This window comes from Oryzias latipes, chromosome 4, assembly GCF_002234675.1.
Source record: "Oryzias latipes chromosome 4, ASM223467v1".
Taxonomy (NCBI): Eukaryota; Metazoa; Chordata; class Actinopteri; order Beloniformes; family Adrianichthyidae; genus Oryzias; species Oryzias latipes.
This window is the reverse complement of record NC_019862.2, coordinates 21,738,317-21,760,479: the sequence shown is the minus strand read 5'-3', so window position 1 is coordinate 21,760,479 and position 22,163 is coordinate 21,738,317. Positions and strand designations below refer to the sequence as shown.

Sequence of the window (22,163 nt, the reverse complement as noted above, 5' to 3'; positions counted from 1 at the left end):
GGACGAATATTCGCCAGGCGTTATTCGCCAGCGTTTTTCGCCACGTTTTTTGTGTTCACACCCAGGCGATTTTCGCTGACGATGAGCCGAGCGAACATGCAATTTCATTCCCTGACATTAGATGCCGCTTAGATGGCAGAAGAAGAGAGCAAGTATTTACGCGCTTGTCAGAATCATACAAAGAAAACATGAATATTTCAAGCACCAGTTGCTCCAACTGGCGCTTGGTTCGGGGATATTTTAGAATGTCCGTGGTTCTTCATTCGTGGCTGTGTAGATGCAACTCGGCGTCTATCTTCTTCGCTGGTATGTGTGCTCAGCAAGGCAGTTTTGTGTTTGAGCGCCCCCAAGTTGTGTTTTACTGTAACTTCAGAGGCTCCAGACACGTGTGCAAAAGCGGCATTCTCATTGGTCGAATAGATTTCGACGCGATGCGTCAAACCAAAAAAACGAACCCGAGGCGTTTTTAAAAAGTGACGCTTTGACGCGTGGCGTTTTTTCGCGTCGGTGTGCACACTCGCATTGGTGCCCTTTGTTTAGTCACGAGGCGTTAAACGTCGGCGAAAATCGCGGGCGAACAGGTGTGAACAGGCCTTAATGGGAACGCCGTTTCCTCAAAGCGCGTTTAAGAACCCACATTCAGTGACCAAAGCATTAGAAAATAATCTTCTAAACAGCCCACAGTGCAGATAATTAAAACTAAAATATTTTGAGTTCTTGTGATTTTTGGTGCTTTTCTTTTTTGTCTCGGTCAGAGTTAGGGTAATACTGTCTCCCCATGGGATGGCTCCATGGGATGGGTCTACTCTCAAAAGGGCAATGTGAAAGCTAACCTAAAATAGGGAGGGGTATTTATGTTTTTCTGCACGCCATGCATAGTGTAACCAAATTATGAGATGTGAAAGACGCGATGAGATAAACGGTGACGGAAAGTTATTTTTATGTAAAATTACACTGAGGGAAGACAAAACTAGAAATAGGGCTTATTTATGAATGTAAATTGATAACAAATCTTGGTGTTCAATGAAATAACATTGTTTCCCCACATACTCTTGGTGGTTTTTCTCTGTCTTGGTCATGCTTCTCCACAGCTTTGCTGTCGTCTGTCATCTGGATTCTGTCTGGGCTTCTCTGTGGGGCGTTTGTGTCTGCAAGTTGTCATTTAGGGTCATTCTGAGTTGTTTGTTGTGGTTTTACGTCTGCCAAAGCCTTCCTGTCACTACACAGCCATGCGATTGAGCCAAAGTGAGGGCGTAGAAGCCGGCTTCATGATGCATCAGACAATCAACAGACCCGGCTGCTTGATACTCACCCTCTCCTTCTATTTTGTCCCGGTTTCGACACCACACTATCTGCCTGGTGTCCTGCCGGATATGGAAGGTTCTCCTCTCAGGTCGCTGGGACTTCTTCTGGTAGAAGACCGTTAGGCCCATGCCCATCTCCAGGGTGTGGAGGATGCGGGGCCCGGCCCCTGTCCAGTCCAGCATTCTGGAGGTTATGACCGGAGCATTGGCACTACAGCTGGCCTCCTCTGCAGAGCCATTGAGGCAGCCGCTGAACCTGGCAGCACACATCTTCAGTGCATGTCTGTGTTTTGGGAGGAGACCTTGGAGCCTGTCAGGGTTCTTTTTTGGGGGGGCGGATGTTTGTGTGTCACTGAGGAGCATCCGCCTGCCTCTGAATCTAAACCTAGGCGCTCAGAGCAGTCAGGAGCAAAGGGTTGCTTAGCAAACACAGACTAAAAGGCATCCTTCAAGGAACAGCTGGAGCGTCTGAGCTGCTCTTCTAGAGGGGGAGTCGATCCCAATGTTATCCTTTCCAGATGCTTATGGCAGCGCAGCAGTGAAATCCGGCCGGGCTGAGCTCTCATCCCTGCTGGCCTCAGGTTTCCACCCTGTGCGCTCTGCCTGCTGATACTTGCGCTCAGGACGGCAGGCCGGTGCTGGATCCTACTGGCGCGCGTCAGCCTGCGGCCGCTGAGTCGGAGAACAACAGATCCTTCTGCGCGAGGAGCGACCGACTTACATAACAGCAGAGAAATCCTGGAGGTGGGAGCTGCGGCGCGGCCAGAGACAGCTTTACGGCCGGCGGAAGGAGCGCAGCGGAGCTGTGGCTGGAAGCGAGAATCCGCCCGAGCGGTGTGTTGCAGCCGCGCGGAGTCTCCGAGCGGCTGCGTGCGTGCGTCTGAGCTCCTGCTCCTGCGCGGCCACGATCTCCCTAGCTGAGCCTGCGCCTCCCCGCAGCTTCTGTGCCAGAGGTCCGGGAGGAAATTAGGGCTATCAGACCGGAAAAGCTTGAACCCAATTTTCTCTCCCTTCCCTGTAGTGTGAAGGGGGATGAGAGTTGGAGGGAGAGCGAGGAAGGCAGGGGAGAGGAGGAGGAGGAGGAGGAGAAATAGGGGAGAGCGACCTCCGCTGGTGTGCAAATCTTCTTCTGATCATGTTCTGTTGGAGCCGCAAACATCTTTGGAGCAGCCCCAAATTCTGTTGCTCTTTTAATTTGAACGTTTTACGCAAACAATTCCATCAACACAGAATGTGGATGAAAGGTTTTAGACCGGATTTAAATTATCAGAGGCGGCACTGGCTTAACTAGCACCATGGGCGATCATCCTACATGGAGCCCCCTCCCCACCCCCCAAAAAAACATGATAAAAGTCTTGTGCTTTTATCATGTTTTTGGCCTATTGTTCTGATGATCGAGGGCATTTATAAAAATAAAGCTCAAAATATCATGACCAAAATCCACCAAAAGTCCCATTTCATCGTTTAGAAAAACACACTGTATTTATGTTTTTGAGGTGACCTCATTAATTTTTAGAATGTTGCATTTAAATATTTACAATAATTGAATTCTCACCAAGAATTTTACATTTTCGTCTTTCCTTTAGTCTCTGAATTTAAGGACAAAAGTTGTTTAAGGTGAATCGCTTCACTTTTATTAGGGATCATTCATAAAACAATAAATGGATTTCAACTCAAGCATTCAAACATATGCCCAGCAATGTTTGACAGATCAGCATAAAAACATCAAGAAGTTAAAAAATAATTTCAAAATGTGTTTTGTTTAAAAAATGTGTCTTGCCGACAAATGTTGGAGCTTCAAAATTAGCTTTTTAAAGACTTGGCTGCATTAAACTGAGAAAATCCAATTTTAATGAATATGTTTTCATGTGAACGCCTAATACATGACCTGGATTCCAGAAACATTGTGTTTTTGTTTTTTGGAAACGTTTGTTGACATTCAAATCATGTGAAACAAAGTTTCCTACACTGCAGACAACACAGCAGGTGGGCAAAAATTATGGCGTTTTACACTATTATGCAGTACAAGAGTTCAGTTCAAATTTGATGCCTGATGGAGATCAAAGAATGGTTGGGAAGAGAGCATCATATGGAGGAAAAAGTAAAAAGAATGTAAAAAAGACTCAGCAAGAAAATACTTCCCAATACGTTAACTGATAACAGACCTGTGAAACTCCAAAGGCTTTGAAAATCTCATCATCCACAGTGGATTCAAAGAAACTGAAGAAATCTCTGTGCACAAGGGACTAGGGCAAAGGCGGTAATTGGATACTCGTGGTTTCCGAGCCTTCAGACAACACCGTATCAGTCCCCAGTATTATTGTGTTGATGACTTTACTAAATGGGAACAGATGTGGCTCCACAAACCTGTCAGAAAACACAATCCTCTGTTCCATCTGCAGGACTGTAGCCTTACCACAAAAAACAGATTTAGGATGAACCAATCCGCTAGTAAACAGTAGAAAAAGAAGAAGCCCCTCCCTCCTTGTGCTATGTGAACACCCTGGGGTGCCTTAAAGGACCCACGTTTTTGAAAAAGCATCACATGCCCAGTGTGTAGCTTGAAACTTTTCTGTTCAAAATATTATGTTATTCTTGTTCTGTTGCAAAAAAATTAAATCAAAAAACATTGTTCTTGTGATTTGTCTCCTAGTTTTATTGTCAGTTGAAAAAAAAATGTCTTAACTCTCCATAAATTGGCTTGTTAATAATTTAGCAATAAATAAAATTTTAAAACTTTAATGTTTAAAAAAACCCTGAGTCTGTCAGAAGCTCTTCCCCTGCCACCTATTCTCACATGGGAAAAAAACGCTCCTCTGAAAGCTGAAAGGGATTGTGGGATACAACTTTTTTCTCACATTATGCTCATCTTTTAAAGAGCATTTTGTGTCAATTCATTAAATGAGGACACAGAAACTCCAGTTCATTCATTATTAAGACTTTTGGATATAAATCAGGATGTTTTTATTCGTCTCCATCTGGACTCAAAAGGATCATAATTGACTGTTGTTTGACTAAAGAAAAACATTTTTTCTTTCTTTGAGGCACTTTGGAAACAAGAATGACGCTACAGAGTAAAAAGTTTTCAGTTGGCTAAAAGAAAGCTGCTGTCGTTGCTGCAGCTCTTTTGGAGCTCCAAAACCAAGCTGTGGAGTCTCTCTGACAGCGCCACCTGGTGGAAAAAACAGAGACAGTCGGCTTGAAGTGTGGGACAGTGTGGTATCAGTTCTACAGGCTTGAGTGGACTCACTGTGTAGGAGTCCGGCTCCTGCAGCCTCTTGTGTCGAGGGTGCAGCGTCTGCAGGGAGCTCTGCACTTTGGCTCTGGTTTTTGCTGCGCTGCAAAGAGGCTGTGTGACCTAAAAAAAAAAAAACGAGAGAAAACACAAACTCTTAATGAGGACAAAAGAGCTTCTGTCAGATATTCAATAAGACCCCAAAGAGAGGTAAGTGGACACTTTGTGTTCACCTGTCCTTTGAGGAACACTTCCTGCCGCAGACAGGAAACCTGAGCTGGAGTGACGGAGGCGGGCGAGTCGCCGCAACCCAGAGGGAAGTACTTAAGCTGCCGCCCCGCCTCTGGAGGAGGCTCCGCCTCCAAACTGAGCAGGTCCAGAAAAGGATGACCTGCAAAGGAAGCCAGAATAAAACTCAGGATGCTTTGCTTTTATTCTTACTGCTTTAAACTACCACCTCCCCCTAATAAATCCCTTTCCTTTTCTCTTTTTAAAAGTGTTTTGATCTTTCCAGCAGCTTTTCAGTCCTAATCTGTTCCTAAATACTCAATTGGACCTCAAGGTTTTCTTGTAGATTTCATTTACCATATTATAGGGTTTAAGTCACTCTATTAGTCGCTCTGGAGTAGAGGTTGCAATAGCCAAAAAACAAGAAAAAATTGGTCAAGAGGACAAAATCGTATCTAAGTTGCACTTTGGGGAGAAATGTATTTAACAGAACACGGGACAGAGAACAGATCATCCATCTTAATCATACTAATGGTTGTTGTTTCTCTTTCGGCTTTTCCCATCAGGGGTCGCCACAGCGAACGAGTCGCATGGTAAACTTGGCAATGTTTTACGCCGGATGCCCTTCCTGACGCAACCCTCTCAAAGCCACCGGGCTTGGTACCGGCACAGAAGTAGAGAAGGGAACAGGGAGCCCGGAGTCGAACCCTGGTTTCACGGACGGAAGGCGCCGCAAACCAGCACGAGCTAAACCGGCTCCTTAATCGAATAGACTGAATATGTGCATGCTTCACTACTGTAACCACTAAAGCTGGGTATCACCAATAATTTCAAGAATCGTTTCGATTCATGATTTTTTTCTAGGACATAGTATCCATTTTATCCACTCGATTTGATTTTGCATTTACACCATTTACACATTTAGTCCACAAATTGTTACTTTAAAAAAAATGTTTCCTTAAAAGAGTTTGGAAAATGTATGCCTCTGAGTAAATAAAGCTCTTCATTTATTCAGCAATATACCGTATGTTTAGGTCAACCAAGCGTTAGCATTTGCCGTCCTATGGGAAATTTCATTATCCATTAGCATCAAGCTACCAGACTTTGGGTTTACTGTTGTTATGCATTAAGTCACCGGAAAAGGAAAGGCATAAAAGATCAATCTCTACATTTATGGATCAATTATTGATTCCTTAAGCTTCAGATTGATTAATCGATTTTATCAACCCAGCCCTGGTAACCGTATTTTCCTTCATGAAACATAGGAGGAATCTAGTATATTTGCAAAAGATATGAAAATCATTAAGATAATCACAAAGAACATGTTACCAAGTCAACTATAATCTTTAAATCACTTAAAATCACTAAATCTGTTCAATTCTTCATCTTCTGTGTCGCTCTGGAACAATTCCACCAAGCCCGGCGTAACACTGAGCGGCGCTTCTTTTTCTGCATTGCTGTCAGTAGCAAATACTGATATACACCTACAGCACCCTCTAGAGGTTGTTATTATTTATAAAAAATAAAAAATCACAAGTAAGTTGCACCTGAGTATAAGTCACCCCCCTGGGCAAACTATGCAAAAAAACGTGGCTTCTACTCTGAAAATACGACAGTTTGTCAACCAGGGGATGCTGGAGGTTTTAATACGTAGATGAAAGGTTGGTCTTCTTGATTCTGCTGTATAGGAAACAGCTCCTGCAGTAGTTGTTCAGAGAGTTGCAGAAATGTAGCTCTTTCACATCAATACATGTTTGTGACTTCTCAATTGTACTTCTTCTTAAAGTCCCACTCCGATTATCTTTTGATCTATTGTGAAATAATTCCCAGAGGGCTTAATTATCAATATGCTGTTTTTAGCCAAAATAAAAAATAAAAAATAAAAAACTGTGACATAATTTCTGCAGAGCTGCAGTGGTTCATTAGAAATTTGCCTCTTAGTTGTGGACGGGACTGTTGAAGGAAAAACTGCGCGTGGATGCATGAGAGTGGAGCGGATCAGGAAGCTTGTGCCACAAGAACATGTTAAAAACACAAAAAACTGTTTGCTAATCTTCTTTTTAAAATCTTCTTCACATTTTTATCCAACTTATATTTGTAGAAAACTCATTGTTACATTGGAGCAGTCAGGTTTGGACGGCATTCCTACCTTGAGCATGTGCAATTTCCCTTTAAAAACTAAATCTTGGTTTCACTCAGGTTGTTTTGAGGTCATTTTTGCATATGTGAGAATGAGAAAAGTTCAAAAATGCTTGCTGGTTACAAAGGAAACACTTACCTTCAGCATCTATCAACCGGTACAAAGCTTTTCTTCCGGGAATGGTGCTTTTCTCTGGGTCCTCGCTGATCTTCATCTTCGGCCGTCCTCCCACCTCCACCAGCTGGAACACAAAATCCACAGAAATTTCATCCCGACAGGGTAAGAGTGACTACAGAGCGGGCGCGCACGCTTCTGTTCAGCAGGTTTACCTTGTAGACACAGCCGAGGGAGGGTTGTTCAGTACAGGTGACCAGATGTGTTCCAACGCCCACCACGCTGATCTCATTCTCCTGAAACGGGAACGTTGACACTCGGGAACAAAAAACAAATGCATCTGAGAAGGATTTTACTGCCTTTACCTTACTGTTGAGCTCTGCTATGCTTTTCTCAGAGATGTTGTTGGTCCCCACGATGATTAAAGAGTCAAAGTCAGCGATGGAGAAGCTGCAGAGGAGGAGGAGTCAGATCAAGCAGACGATGATCTGGTTGCGCTCGCGCAGCACACTCACTGTTTGCTGCAGAGCCGGAAGACACGGCGCACTTCAAGGGACTGCCTGCAGAGGTCGCCGCTGTCCAAACGAACTCCCAGAGGTTTGTAGCCCAGTTGACACAGAGACAGGGCCACAGCGCAGAAGTTCAGCAGGCCGCTGCTGAGGTCACACAAAAAAAACACACAACTCATCCTCCTTTCGGAAAACATCCTCCTGATCTAAGGATTTTTTTTAAATCCTGATGGCCACAAACATGCAAAAATGTCTTCAGATCACACACAGATTTTCCCAAAAAATTGAAAATCTGTTTTTCATTTGTGGAGAATGTGATGAAGAGTGAAGAGTTACCAGCTGACACTGTAGCTGTCAATCACAGGCAGGAAGTTACAAGGGTAAGCGATGGCATAAGACAAGAACGCTGCCAACTCGCCCTCACGAATCTTTCCAGGCTCCGCCCCCAGGAGCTCACACACCCGTCTGAGGTAGCCTTTAGTTAGAGAAATGACGTCGACGGGAGCTAAGTCACTGTTCGCTGCAACCAGAGTCTGATGGGGGAACGGAAGACATCTTTAACAAACAGGCACTAAGCTAACCACAACACAGGTGCACAAGCCACCTTTGAACACATCATTTAGCATGTTTTTGCTTTGTTTTCAATGTATTCAATAGCTAAGGACATTTGTTAGCTTTGGTTACACCTTTTGGTTCGATATTGTTACATGAAAGGACAGGATTTTATTTTGAAATTACAGAAGACAGAGGACAGACACAATATGCAAACTGCTTAAACTGTTAGCATGACACAGCACATTTTGTTCAAAAATTCCAGCAAGCATATATTAAGCATATTAGGCTTTAGAAAAAAACATAGCACTGTTACAGCTGCAATGAAGGTGATAAATGATATTATTGTTGCTCTTGACAAGAAACAATGTTGTGCATCGCTTTTTATTGATCTATCAAAAGCATTTGATACTGTCGATCATGGTGTTTTAAAGAGAAGACTTCTTCGGTCAGGATTCTCAGGGCAAGCAGTTGATTGGTTCTCTAATTATCTGAGTAATAGAACCCAGTGCATTAAATATGAAGGTCTATGTTCTGAATGTGTTACTGTCCAGAGGGGGGTTCCACAGGGTTCTACATTAGGCCCCCTCCTATTCATTATTTATATCAATAATTTGGGAGTAAATGTATCTGATGCTAATATGCATTTTTATGCTGATGATACAGTTATTTATTGCTGTGAATCAACTCTTTATCAGGCCATTGAATCCCTGCAGAAAGCCTTTGGTGCTGTCCAGCAATCCTTACTTCAACTCAAATTAGTTCTTAATTCTGATAAAACCAAGCTTGTGTTGTTTTCTAATTGTAAGAAGATGCCTCTTACAATTCCCACAGTGTCCACTCTTGAAGGAAACAACATAGAGGTGGTTCATGAGTATAAATACCTTGGTGTATTGATTGATGACTCCCTCACTTTCAAACCTCATGTGGAGAATCTTGTCAAGAAACTGAGACTAAAATTGGGTTTTTATTTTCGAAATAAGCTGTGTTTTTCGTTTGAAGTAAAGAAGCGACTTGTAGCTGCGACTTTCCTCTCTGTGTTGGATAATGGAGACCTGTTTTACATGAATGCTTCAGCTCGATGTCTTCGAATGATTGACACAGTTTATCATTCTTCTCTGAGGTTCATTACTAACTGTAAAACAATGACACATCACTGTGAGTTGTATTCTCAAGTGGGTTGGCCTGCCCTGGCCATACGGAGGAGGATTCATTGGTACACTTTCATTTATAAGGCACTGCTTGGACTATTGCCGACCTACATCTGTTCCTTACTGTCACAGAGGAGCGCTGATTCTTATTCTCTTCGTTCACGTGATCATGTGTTGCTCTCTGTTCCATTTGCTCGCACCGAACTGGGCAAACATGCTTTTGTCCACTCTGCACCTTATGCATGGAACATGTTGCAGAAGGACTGGAACTTGACAGAGTTGATTTCCTTGAATGCTTGTAAATTTAAACTGAGAGGTCTCGAGGCTGACTCCTTAACATGCACTTGTTTTTCATAATCGGTTTGTTATTTCCTGTTATTTTTCTCTTTGTAGTTATGTAACTTTATTTTAGTCGCTGCTGCCGCTTGGCCAGGACTCCCTTGAAAAAGAGGTTTTTAATCTCAACGGGACTTTCCTGGTTAATAAAGGTTAAATAAAAATAAAATAAAATAAATTTAGCAATACAGTGATCCCTTGCTATAACGCGGTTTACTTTACACGGTTTCGCTACTTCACGGATTTGCATCATGCCTTGTGTTCTGCATTCTGATTGGCTAAAAAGTCACTCTGCTTCTTCTCTACCTCTGCATCAATAACGTTGCAGTTTAATATGTACACGTGTGTAAAACAGCTTGCCAAATTTACATTACGTACGTGCAAATTCTCTTACAATTTCGAGTTTCTCCAAAACCCATAGAAAAAAGAGCGACAACAAGAACTGCCTATCACTGTGTTCTTCTCCCGAACAAACATACCTGCACCGCAGGCATCAAAAGAAGAAAACACTGCAGAGCGGAGTCAGGATGCAGCGGCTCAGACTGAAGAGCAGTGAAATACACCTGAGTCACTATTTGTCCGACTGTACTTTGAATTTTTTTCATAATCATTTTAAATTTTCTCCCGTATAATCCAAGTACTCGGATCATGGTAGGCGGGGCTAAACTCCGCAATTTGAAGTCTTCTGTTCACAATGAAGATTAAAATTATTATTTGACAGTACAGTACGGATGTTATTTGTTGAAAAAAATGTTTCTAAAGTACTTTTATTTGTGAAACAAATGCTTGAACCTGGAAAATGGTTTGTTCTTTCTTTTAAATGTTTAATAGAGTATTTAATTGTATAATAATAGTTTTAAAAAAATAAAGGTTTCTACTTCACGGATTTTGCCTATCACGGGTTCTTTTTGGAACGGAACCCCCGCGAAAAACAAGGGTTCACTGTACTTCAACAGCTCCACCTACAGCAAAACAATCCACCCTGCCCCCTGGATTTAAACTGTGTTATTACAAGTCGAAGAGAACACAAGTTAGTGCCAACAGCCTTATTGCATTTTAATTTGTATTATTTGTAATTGATTAATTAACAAGTTAGGTTATTCTAAGGTGGAATGTGAACAAATTCTTCTCAGAGCTTAAGGGATCAGAAAAGGAAAAGCTGATTATCAAGTCTTTTTTTAAAGTTCTAACCTTTTGTCAAGAAAACGAGTTCATGTGTAGTAAAGCCACAAGGCTTGGACATTTATTATACTGTTTCAAAATAAAATAAAGTACATTGAATTAAGCTCAAGAGCATTTTAGTGTATTTATGTGAGGGGAAAGAGGCACCCATTTTCTGTTTTTGGACGAAGAGAAACAAGTTTGGACCGACACAGCTCCTCACAGGAAACAAATGTGTTTGAATGTTTGCAAATAAAACAAATAGAAGAACTTAAAACATGTTGTAAATGGCTCAGTTGGTGTGTTAAAGGAGCATGATCAGGGCTCCAGACTAACTTTTTTCACTAGGAGCACTGTGGCCCCGAACTGAAAATTTTAGGGGCACAACCAGAAAATTTGGGGGCGCATACCGTAAATCAACATGCAAACCAAATCCACTAATTTCCACTGTATTAAATACTTTAATAATAGATGCAGAAAATTACAATGTGCTGTTTCTAATTCAGTGTCACATTTTATTCTGCACTTTTGAAAATGCAACAACAAGGTAAACAACAGCACCATTGCTGTCATGACAGTACAAATGGTATAAAAAACGGATAGAAATTCATCTTGGTGAACCCAAATAAGTGCAGCCAAGATGCACAATAAGCGTGTTTGAGATCACCCAGGTGGACGTAACGTAACGCTGCGCAGATCACCTGGTGTGTGACATATATTTTAGCTCCAACATCACCTGTCAATCATCACAAAAATATCAGGAGAAAGGGGTGGGAGCAAGGGGCAAACCTACCCGAACACAGCTGGAAATTTAGTACTGAACTGACTAAAAGCTGCCCTACAGGGCAAAACCTAAACCTTCCTCCAGGTCTGTGTGAGCCAGAGAAAAGTTCAGCACGGACTGCATGTAGGTAGAAAATTACGAGCGAATAGATACGTTCTAAAGGAAATTAAGGAACTCCTTAATGTGGTCCGGGGAGGGAGGGGGCTGTCAGGTCTCCTGCTTTCAAGCTCCTGCTTTCAAGCTTTCATTGTAACGCCCCCCAGAGTCATTTACCCCACTGTGATTGGTTGCTTTGTCAGCTCCGCGCACGACAATGAAAAATTGTCTTTCATACAAACTGGCGGGCTGCATTAACATTAAACTTTCATTTTAAGGCGGGGGCCGCAAAATATCATCTTGGGGCCGCAAATAGCCCGCGGGCACGAGTTTGAGACCCCTGCTGTACACTCTGGCACTGGTACACTAGCCGCAGGTCGGAAGAATGAATCAATAGTTGGTTTACTCATAGCTCAGATGCACATAACAGGTTGTGATGATATTTGTCTCCGTTTCCTTCCCACAGATGTTTACGCGCACTCGATTATCTCTAGGCCCCTCCCCCTACAGGCATTTTAGCCACTCACAGTGGCTTTCCCTATTCTTCTCACGACACATGCATTGGCCGTCTCACAGATCACGCGAGTGATCGTTTCATGAGTATGTGCGCGAGTGTGTGTGTCTGCCTGCGTGCGTGTGCGCTCGCGTATCATTGATCATTTCATTGCTCATTGACGTTCCCCTTCCACGTTTAATGTATGAAAAATACGAAGGGTGGGTCAGGCAAATTTACTGGTAGCACATGTGCGACTGGATGTAAAATTCAGTCGCACACTCTCAAATTTTGGTCGCAAAATGCGACCAAATGGTCGCAGTCTGGAGCCCTGAATGATTGAGTTTACCAGCTATTTAACAGGTTTTTGCTTTTAAATTCAACTGACAAATCTTGAAGTTTACTTCAAAGTTTGATAGGATTTCTTAGAAGAAACTTATTTTTACACATACCCAACTTTATGAAATGCTATAGTTAAAACATGTATTTAAAGTCTAGAATCTTTTATTATTATTTAGACATTATAGTTGGATTTTTTTTTACAAAGAACTCCTCTAAATCCCAGCAGATTTGACCAGTCGTCTCCACTGAAAATGCACCACCTGCTTGTAAAAAGGACTTAACGGTCTGCATGTCTGCCTCTGCCCTCCAGCCAAGCTTTTGAGTTCCAGCAGAGACACTACTCACCTGTGGACACACCTGCTCCAACGAGGTGAAAGAGGTGACGTACGAGTGCGCCATGGTCCCCGCGACGGGAATCCCAAACAGGAAGCCCGCCTGCACATTGCTGGTGAGATCGAACCCTACAAAAGATCCTAGTATGTAAGAAAACCCAACATCTGGATGTACGGAGAACGGCGGCCAGCAGCTTTGGCTGACCACACAAGGTTTACCTCCTATGTGTGAGTATCTGGAGGCGGTGAGTCCTCCGTCTGGTCCCTGCGCCCTGCGGAGCCCCATCTCCAGCAGCTGCCTTCCTGATCCTGCTGCCAAACGGAAGCGGGCGGCGTTGCTGCACACCAGGCTGAAAACCCATGAGGACATGAGGCCACAAGCCTTGATTTGGGTGCAAGCATGAAGCAAAAACAGTACAAGTATTTTATACATCTTTAACTGCATTCTGTTAGAAAACCAGAAGCATGACTCTAACTCCAACTTCCTTACAGTTTCTTAATCCAATAGAGGGCCCATGGTTGTGTAGCTGCTGTTTTCACCAGAACCAAAGCAGAATGAAAAACTGTTGATCTATTCATCTGCAAGTGGATGCATCAGAATGGAGCGAAGAAGGGAACTTGTATTTGTGACATCACAATTATAACCTTTTTCAAACTGCATGTTTTTGTCAGCTCCCAAATCACAACAATTTAAATAAAGATACACTCAAAAATGCTATTTTAAGCTGAATTTCCTTTGCAAATGTCCCCCGTCATGAGGAAAATGCTACAAGAACATGTTAAAAACAACAAAAACAACATTTTCATCAGTGTGGGTCTTTAAAGAACTACTTTTTACCTGGCGTAGTTCGTCAGACACAGCAGGCTGGTCTCTAGCAGCTGAACCACAGCCAGCGGTCCCTCCACCTCCATCAGAGGAACCTGCAGACAGGAAGATCTGTTACCCCATCTGACCCTTTCGCACCCCAACATGTCAGTTAGGCTGCAGGTTACCCTGGCAAAAACCACAGTGCCCTCTGGGACTGAGCGCAGCGTTACCCCCGAGCAGTCAAGTTCCCTGAGGAACTGGAAGAAGCCGGGGTCGGTGGTTGGCGGCAGGACGGAGCGCAGGAACTCCACATCTGTGAGCAGCGATACACAACAAAAACATTAGAGCTGGACGATGAACAAGTTCACCCCGACTCTGGTGGCCTGACCAGTAGAGATTGCAGTGACAGTCTGGTCTGCCTGCGACTCCCGCTGGGATCACAGAGACCACAGGAACGACATCTGGAGCAACATATAGAAGTTTTTTCCACTCGTAACGCAAAGTGATTTTCAATTCTCTATTGACCATTTGATCATGCAATTTGAAAATGCATTTTGACATTTAATTCAATATGAAAAAATTACAATTCAGTCTAACATTTTTAAAATGTAAGACTGCTCTTGTGGGTTTTTACCATAATTGAAATTAAAATGCCGTTTTGCAATTTACAATTCAATGTTGAATTTGGTCATGCATTTTGAACGGATTGAATGAATTTTGAAAATGCAAATTAAATCGTTAATTGATAATTGAGTATCACTTTTAATTATGAAAAGGAGGGGAAAAAAAACTTTCATAGCTTCAGCTATGGAGAGAGATCAAGTCTGGACCGGATCCTGAACCTCGTCTTTGGTCTGAATTCAGACTGCTATGAACCAAAGCTTGTAAATAAACCATGTGACTAAAGATCTCTTCACTCATTGGCCAAGAAGTACGAGGGTGGGGCAATTGCTTATTATGGTTTACTTTATTGTTCAAATATTTAACAAATTAAAAAAAATGCAACCAGAGGCTTGTACATTCTTACAACTTATAGGACTGTTGTGCTGCAGAGGGCACCGCTTAACATTTAAAATGAAACCCTCAGATGACGAGGATGGAGGTGCTCCGCTATTCATATTACAGAAAGGAAACACTGAATGTTTTTTTCCCCAGGAAAATCCCACCCTGGGCGACCGCCCATGTTGCCCATATCAAAAACCGCCACTGCATATACATAGTCGGGAAACAGTGAGGAGCAATGTGTATCATATGAAAAGTTGTTTTAATGAGCCTGCATTAATCCTGCATTTCAATTCCGCCAATGATCGGCTATGGTGGCCGTTTTGGTCCAGTTGTTCCGCTCCAAGCATGAAGCCTATTCAGACTGAGGAACGCTCAGTCTGATTGGACACTGACCGAGACCACCTCGAAAGACGGATCTGAGAGCGGTTCCTGGTCCAGGGTCCGCTTGGGTCTATTCAGACTAAAAAATGTGTTTTGGTTTATCAGGGAAAACGAACTCTGATTCACTTTAAGTGAACCAAATGTGTCCAGTCTGAATACACCCTAAAGCTGAAGAGTAGAGCTTCCTCTTTAATTTGTTGACTACAAGTTTTGTCTGAGAATGAAAACAAAAAAATATTTACGGTCCCAATGCAATAACTCCTTTATTACTTTACCACCATAGTGTGTTTTGTGTTTAGCTGAATAGTTAGTAATAAAATCTATTAACGCGGTTAACTCAATTTAAACCAATAGAGTCATAATAGAACGAAAAACATTTTTGTCAGTATTATATGATCCCTCATCCATCTTGTTATCTGCATAGCATCTAAAGCCCCTAAAGCCCCTGGGTGCAACTATTAGTGACAAAGTGTGAATGTCATTAAAGAAAACACAGTTTGCGTTGTCTTGCTTTGATTTAACTAAACTCTCACACAGAACTTGTTCAATTACACTCAGAATATGATGTAACTGTGACTGGAAAACGACATTAATCTGTTCCAGCTCTGTTCTAGTTTTATGGGTCCCCTGAACTTTACCCAGATCCATGGAACAGGCGCTTACGTTCAAAGTTAAAGGTCAAACTTTGGCACGAGGGGTTTTCTGAGGGTCGTGAGGCGTTTTGCGCAACCGGCGTGAATGGAGGTGAGGGCGAACCGAACCGACACGAGTCACGACGTTGACTTTTCTGCATGAAAGGCGCATGCTCCCTACCGTCTTCCGCAAAGCGAAAGCCGCGCAGGAACAGCAGGCAGTCGTGCAGGCCGGCGAACAGCGAGAAGCCGCCGCCGAACGGGTTGTCCCTGAAGAAGAGCTCGAAGACGGCGGGCTCCTGGTGGCGGCCGGCCCGCCAGTAGGCGTAGGCCATGGTGAACTGGTAGAGGTCGGTGAGCAGCGGGGGGACCCGCGCGCGCACGGAGCGCTCCAGAAGCCCGCACGTGTCGCCGCGCGGCGCTGCCATGTTCTCGCCGCGGAGGCTGCACTGACTGAGGCGACGCGGACCCGGCGGAGGTGTCTGGGACCTGCAGTTCCCCGAAACCCCGCTCCCTGCTGGAAGCACTGGAAACGAACGCCAAACCCGCACGAGCGGCCAGAGGCTGCAGGCGCGGGCTGGCTACTGACACCCCACCCCTCCCCTCCTACTGAACACACTGACCCTTTAACAATAAAATGCTTTACAATAAACTTTTTAAAAAATATGTAACACAGATTTTATCATAATTTATATAATACATGCTTGGATTCCCTCTGCGCATGCTCAGACATGTGTTTTTTTTTCCCAAGCAACACATTCACATCTGTAAACATGCACTGAAAATTATCACTTTTTTAGGAAAATAAATACATTTCGATAAAGTATTGACTTTATTTTCTCTTTTAACATGTTTACATGTTTCTTTTTCTGTTTTAAGATGGATGTGAGCACTTTTAAAATGTAAAGATCCACTAACATGTTCTTGTTGCATTTTTCTAATAATGGGGGACATATATACAGAAAATTAAGCAAAAAATTGAATTTTTGAATATTTCTTAATTCCAATGGTGGTGAATCAGGAGTAGACAAAAAAATGCTGTTTGAAAGAGTGTAGTCGTGACGTCTGCTACAGAAATGGACGTATTGGGTTACCTTGCCAGAGCTATTATCTGGCTTAAAACTGTATGTCTGGATGGTTCCAATGTTGCTGAACATAACATAAAAAAGTGAATTTCTGATGAATTACTGCAGCTATGTAGAAACAATGTCCTAGAAAAAGACAGGTTTTTGGATTTGAGCTAAAATGGTTTTTATGATAGATCCTTTTTGGGATTCCTGGCAGGAGCCTGGAAAAGCTCCAGCACATCCAAAACTGCGCTGCTAGGGTCCTGACAAGGAGACGCAAATTTGACCACATCACTCCTGTCCTTCAGTCACTTCACTGGTTACGCATTCGTTCCAGAATTCAATACAAACTCTGTCTCCTCACCTACCAATGTGTCCATGGAACTGCCCCTGCCTACCTCAGTGAGCTCCTTTTCCCGCAAGCCACTTCACAACTCCTCCGTTCCAATTTCACACACTGCCTTCATCAGCCAAGGACCAGGCTAACCACTATGGGAGACAGAGGGTTTTTAGGCTGCTGCCCCTCGACTCTGGAACAATCTTCCACAATCCCTCAGAGCCCCACAAAGCCTTAGCACATTTAAAAAAGGCTTAAAAACTTTCCTTTTTAATAATGCTTTTTAGTACTTTTATTTTTGTCTTACTTTGTTCTTATTGTAAACCATTTTTATTCCTGCCTCCATTGCAGCGCTTTGAGATTTTATCTAAAATGTAAAGCGCATTCTAAATAAAATTTATTATTATTAGATCAAAAGATGATCAGAGTGAGTCTTAAAGGAAAACTTAAAATATATACTTTTCAATAATTGTAGAATCTTCTACTAACAGAGGAAATAAATAACAATAATTAAATTTCAAATCTTTAAGGTTTGTAAGTCTTGTTTTTTATTCCATTTATGTCAAAAGTATATTTTTTTCTTTAGGTATTTTAATTAAAAATAAAATTGTGTCTGTGCCTTTATTTTGGAGTTAAGGTCTGCTGAGAAAAATTAATCTGGTTAAGACTGAAAGTGTTGCTATGACAGTTTTGCAGTTTTGATCTGCACACCAACAGAAATGTTAGAACTTTGTCATGACTGGCCAAATAAATCAGAAAAGAAATATTTCTGAGATTTAGTCCGCATTTAAGGAGACTGTGGTGCTTTTATTTATTTATTTATTTCAAATAAATATCCATAAACCATTTATATTTTATAAGTTCTTCTATAATGTCCATCAATTTTTTTTAAGTAAAATTAGGTTTGTTCTGATGGGGATTCAAAGACTCCCAGTTGGATTATGGTATCATTTTTTCTATGATGGAGACTGATGGTTAAAGTGGTTTTTACTCCGTGAAGTGACATCATTCCAGCTGCCGCTCCTCGCTGCCCTCTTCTGCAACAGGAAAAAAAGCTGCCAGCTCATTGGTCAGCGTGTGCTTCTCTCCTCCCCACAGAAAGTGTGAAGGCTGTCCAGACTGGCTGGTCTCTGGCGGGTAAACAAAGAACGGACTGAGTTCGATGGCCAAAGCGGACCTAACCAGCCCGACTCCCCCCACCCGCTCCAGGCAGGGGTGATAGACCCGCCCGCTGGTGGGATGCATATACAGCGCCTCCGGGCGGAACGGGACGGCAAGCTTCTCCCCTCCGCCGCAGAAGGACAGCAGCTCCTGATCTCCTCCAAGTCCCCGCGGGCCTCCAGAGCTTTGCAGCAGGTGTGTGAAAACCATGGGCCGGTCGTCGCAGCGCAGGAAGTTCCTCTCCCTGCCGCACATAGACAGGAAGGGGAAGTCCTTCTCATAACGCCCGCTCTGGTTTGACCTCAGCCGGCTGAAGAAGAAGACTAGGAACTGTTTATCTGGAACAATAAGAGATGCAGAGGCTGTGTCAGCAGTGGGGAAGTGAAGACCTTAAACAGGAGAGAAACAGCAGGTCACAAGTGATGAAGAGACACGTCTGATGAGGATGTGAGGAAACGACTCCCATCTGCACTCTCTGAACTCAGGATTCAACCTAACCTGGGAGATTAAAATGAAAACAGCAGTTTTAAATGTTATCAATCATTTAGGATAAGCTCTATCTGTATTAATTTTGGAGACTGCACCAGTTTGTTTTGCATGAAAAGTTGTATTTTTGCATTTTAGTTTTTATACCAAAAATACTTTGTTTTTGCCTTTTTTAGAGCCATAAATACATAATCTGCAGTGTAAAAAAATATTTTAAAAAAGTATTTTCAATAAGGAAAAAGAAATCATGCGGTTTGTTTAGTGTGAAAATACACAGAAAATAATCAAAGAAAATCAACTGTTCAGTATTTAAGAAAAGTAAATTAAGTTCCTACAAACAAGCAAGAATTTTGTCCCTAAGTGACCCGGTATTTCTTTATTAAGACATTTCTTCTATCCTCCACTTCTTAGCCATATTAAAGTCACCTGGTTAAATGTATAAAATACATCTGTCTGGACCCTTAATCCTCTCCACCATGATCATGATCAAAGAGCTGTCAAAGGACACATGGGGCAACATATTTCACCATGATGACCTCTCAAACATCCCAGAGCAGGGACCTAAAGCAGGAGTATGGCTTCATGCCCCCCCCCCCCCCCCCCAATCCATGTTTCTCTTGTAATACTTTTCCCTTTTACATCAATTCCATATTTGAAGTTTAAGCTTAAAAAATATTTTTGGATAAGTAAAAACAACTGTAGAATGACAAAATAAGACAAGACTAAAATATATAAAACAAAAGAATTACATAAACAAGACAGAATTATATAAACCAAGAGAATTATATAAATAAGAAAAAAATATATAAACAACGTGTTATAAATTGCAAAGACAGCACATCAGTTTCATATATATATATATATATCGAATAAACTACAGTACCCATAATTCTGAGCCAAGCGTTCCTGAAAAGAGAATTTTAAAATGGAACGGAACAAAAAGAGGGGAGCGGGGAATAGGAGGGGACCACAAGCCCAGGGGCGGGACCTTAAAACGCTGATAGCCAATTGGAAACATATCCGGCTGCGACAAAATCCCAGTCAGCCAATAGGAAATAATGAACTTGAATTAGAAAAATGCAGGCACAAAACCAATGATGAAATATGGAAAATAAGCAGCTTACCTTTGAAACAGGTGACAAAATTTTTAACTTTAGTGTCATCGAGGAAGAGCTGCAAATATAAAGCGATGGTTAGCATCACCGACTTACACGGAGACGCACGGGCTCGTTTAGCAATAACTTACTTGTCCTTGATGGTCCACGTAGTAAAAGTACTCTCGGATGCGGGGGTCGGGGCTCTGGCCCTGCACGTATGAAGCGGCGCTTCTGCAACCGACAGGACGGCAGCGCAGAGCCCCACCGCCGAGAACCGCCGTCCGGACAAGAAGCATGACTTCCCCGGATATAAATAAAAAAAGACTCTGGCACGAAGACCGTGTTAAACCGTGTTGACAAGCGTGTTCAGGACGCCAGGAGACGATGTTAAAATCATGTTTACAGACGCCAAGCAATAACACGGAATAATTTGAGTGCTGCACCGCACCACCGGGATGAACGAGCTGCTGCCCCCCTGCTGGACATGTTGAGAACAGAGAAAACAAAATCTCATAACTCTGACGACACTTTTTTTTTTTACCCTTTATTCAACCAAAGGCATTTTATCTGTTAACACAGGCATTTTAAACATAGCTTTATCACTCTGTTTTTTGTCCTGGTAAGAGTGTTGTAGCAAAATACAGCATTTATAAAAACCAAAAAATAAATTATTTTACATTAAAATAAGTCAAAATTCATTGGAATAACCTTAACTTCAGAAGATTACTTTTTTATGGAACTTAATAAAGTTGATGTAACCTCACCGCTTTTACGTGTATAAAGAAAATGATCCTATAAATTGCATTTCTGTGTATTCCTTTGTTCAAATTGTTGTGAATCAGGAGCAGATGAAAAAATGCCGTTTGAAGAAACTTGTAGCTGTGACAGGAACATCTGCTGGCTACAAGCTCCCTGCTCCGCTCCATTCTGATGCATCTAGGTGTAGACAAATAGATCCATGTACGTACGTCTTTGTGGAATCTGGATCAAAACTGTACAACTGTATAAACGTGTTCAGCTCAGGGGCCCCCCAGGCATTCGCCCACCCTTGCCTAGTGGTAAGTCCGTTCGTCCTCCCTTATTCAAGCCCTCCGAGGAGAAAATGTCTCCTGTTTTTTTTTTTTTTTGTCTCTTTCAAACAAGCTGAAATCTTTTAGGAGCAACCTGCCTTCCAATGGTTTCAATCCTATTTATCCAATAAGTACCAGTTTTTTAATGTAAATGGACGGTCCTCTGATTGCGCTTCAGTCAGCTATGGAGTCCCACAGGGCTCAGTTTTAGGACCCATCCTGTTTATGATTTACATGCTGCCCTTAGGAAACATAATCAGGAAACACAGAATCAATTTTCACTGTCGTGCGGATGATACACAGTTGTATTTATCCTTTAAGCCTGAACAGAATGACCATATAGAGCAGGGGTCTCAAACTCACGGCCCGCAGGCTTTTTGCGGCCCCCGCCTTAATATGAAATGAACAACTGTCACACACGTACATGCGTGACAGCTAACCGGGCTTTAACATGTACGTGTTTAAATTTAACATGTACGGCTTTAACGTGTATGCGGTTTAAATCATTTTAATTGATCACTTAACAACAAAAGCCGTCAGGACACATTTTCCACAATGCATTGTTTTGCAGTCTATCGCCGGCTTGCAGTCAGCACAATACTAAATTTCCAGCTGCGTTCACTCAGGTTGGGGCCTTGCTCCTACCCCTTTGTAATATTTTTGTGATGATTGACAGGTGATGTTGGAGCAAAAGCAAAACATACGTCCCACACCAGGTGATCTGTGCAGCGTTTCGTCCACCTGGGTGATTTCAAACACGCTTATTGTGCATCTTGGCTGCACCTAGTATTTGGTGTCGCCAAGATGAATTTCCATCCGTTTTTTTTATAAAAATATAGGAGTGGCTGACCGGCTGCTCTACAATAACTTGTGACCAGGGTTTAAATGTGCAAAAAGTCATAAGAAAGAAAATCCAAAAATGGTTACAGAATTTTGTTTCTCCTTGACTGATTTGTGTTTTAAAAAATAAACTTAAAAAAAAATTCAACAGAGACTCATAATTGGGAGCACATCCTCTGATTTCTCCACCTTAAATTTCAGTAAGTCCAAGTCCAGATTTACTGAATCATCTTTAAGCCACACTGAAGGTCTCAGCTGTATGAGAGGAAGTGCTGCCAAGTGTCCAGCAGTAAGAAGACAAGAGAAGCCGTGTTCAGAAGAACCATTCGACGGCAGAAGGGTTTTCTAATCATCTGTTAGCCATCAGAACACTGGAGTGATAGCTGATGGAAATGGGTTTATCTACTGTATGTAGATAAAGCACCAAAACCAAAAACCAGACAACAGCTGGAAGGTTTAAGGTTTTGGAATAATGTACCAGAATAAGAATGAAGGGAGAGTG

At 42.4% G+C, this 22,163-nt stretch overlaps 3 protein-coding genes across 4 annotated transcripts in view; all 3 read right to left on the bottom strand.

Moving 5' to 3' along the window:
- Window positions 1-3,178, bottom strand: part of LOC101167946 (1-phosphatidylinositol 4,5-bisphosphate phosphodiesterase gamma-1-like) — a 35,882-nt gene extending 32,704 nt beyond the window's left edge. The window contains exon 1 of the mRNA XM_023954402.1: window positions 1,313-3,178. Within this exon, the coding sequence (XP_023810170.1) occupies window positions 1,313-1,667 (355 nt within the window). The 5' untranslated portion in view covers window positions 1,668-3,178. The remainder of the gene's footprint in view (window positions 1-1,312) is intronic.
- A 773-nt stretch (window positions 3,179-3,951) lies between these two features.
- On the bottom strand, window positions 3,952-16,226 carry naprt (nicotinate phosphoribosyltransferase). Of its 2 annotated transcripts, none has more exons than XM_023954404.1 (13): window positions 15,785-16,226; window positions 13,771-13,898; window positions 13,616-13,698; window positions 12,997-13,127; window positions 12,791-12,906; window positions 7,867-8,063; window positions 7,537-7,674; window positions 7,387-7,471; window positions 7,237-7,317; window positions 7,046-7,148; window positions 4,773-4,930; window positions 4,555-4,662; window positions 3,952-4,476 (listed from the first exon to the last, which is right to left on the bottom strand). In XM_023954404.1, exons 1-13 carry the CDS (start codon window positions 16,029-16,031, stop codon window positions 4,390-4,392), a joined length of 1,662 nt encoding a protein of 553 aa, XP_023810172.1. In that variant the 5' UTR covers window positions 16,032-16,226; the 3' UTR covers window positions 3,952-4,389. The 2 variants fall into 2 exon arrangements, with proteins under 2 accessions (XP_023810172.1, XP_023810171.1); XM_023954403.1 differs by having other exon boundaries at window positions 7,537-7,677; window positions 15,785-16,223.
- Window positions 16,227-17,319: 1,093 nt separating this feature from the next.
- c4h8orf82 (chromosome 4 C8orf82 homolog) lies at window positions 17,320-20,520 on the bottom strand. Its single transcript, XM_004068129.4, has 3 exons — window positions 19,901-20,520; window positions 19,779-19,827; window positions 17,320-18,506 (listed from the first exon to the last, which is right to left on the bottom strand). The coding sequence occupies exons 1-3, from the start codon at window positions 20,045-20,047 to the stop codon at window positions 18,013-18,015; spliced, it is 690 nt and encodes a 229-aa protein (XP_004068177.1). The 5' UTR covers window positions 20,048-20,520; the 3' UTR covers window positions 17,320-18,012.
- Between the last annotated feature and the right edge of the window lie 1,643 nt (window positions 20,521-22,163).

Excerpts from the sequence above, each read along its gene's own strand:
- naprt (XM_023954403.1), bottom strand. The coding sequence starts at position 16,031 with ATGGCAGCGCCGCGCGGCGACACGTGCGGGCTTCTGGAGCGCTCCGTG. Across the intron at positions 8,064-12,790 it reads TGGAGCAGGTGTGTCCACAG|ACTCTGGTTGCAGCGAACAG; the intron begins GTGAGTAGTGTC and ends TTCCCCCATCAG. Across the intron at positions 7,149-7,236 it reads CCCTCGGCTGTGTCTACAAG|CTGGTGGAGGTGGGAGGACG; the intron begins GTAAACCTGCTG and ends TTTGTGTTCCAG.
- c4h8orf82 (XM_004068129.4), bottom strand. The coding sequence starts at position 20,047 with ATGCTTCTTGTCCGGACGGCGGTTCTCGGCGGTGGGGCTCTGCGCTGC. Across the intron at positions 19,828-19,900 it reads ACGTGGACCATCAAGGACAA|CTCTTCCTCGATGACACTAA; the intron begins GTAAGTTATTGC and ends TTATATTTGCAG. Across the intron at positions 18,507-19,778 it reads TTTTGTCACCTGTTTCAAAG|ATAAACAGTTCCTAGTCTTC; the intron begins GTAAGCTGCTTA and ends TTATTGTTCCAG.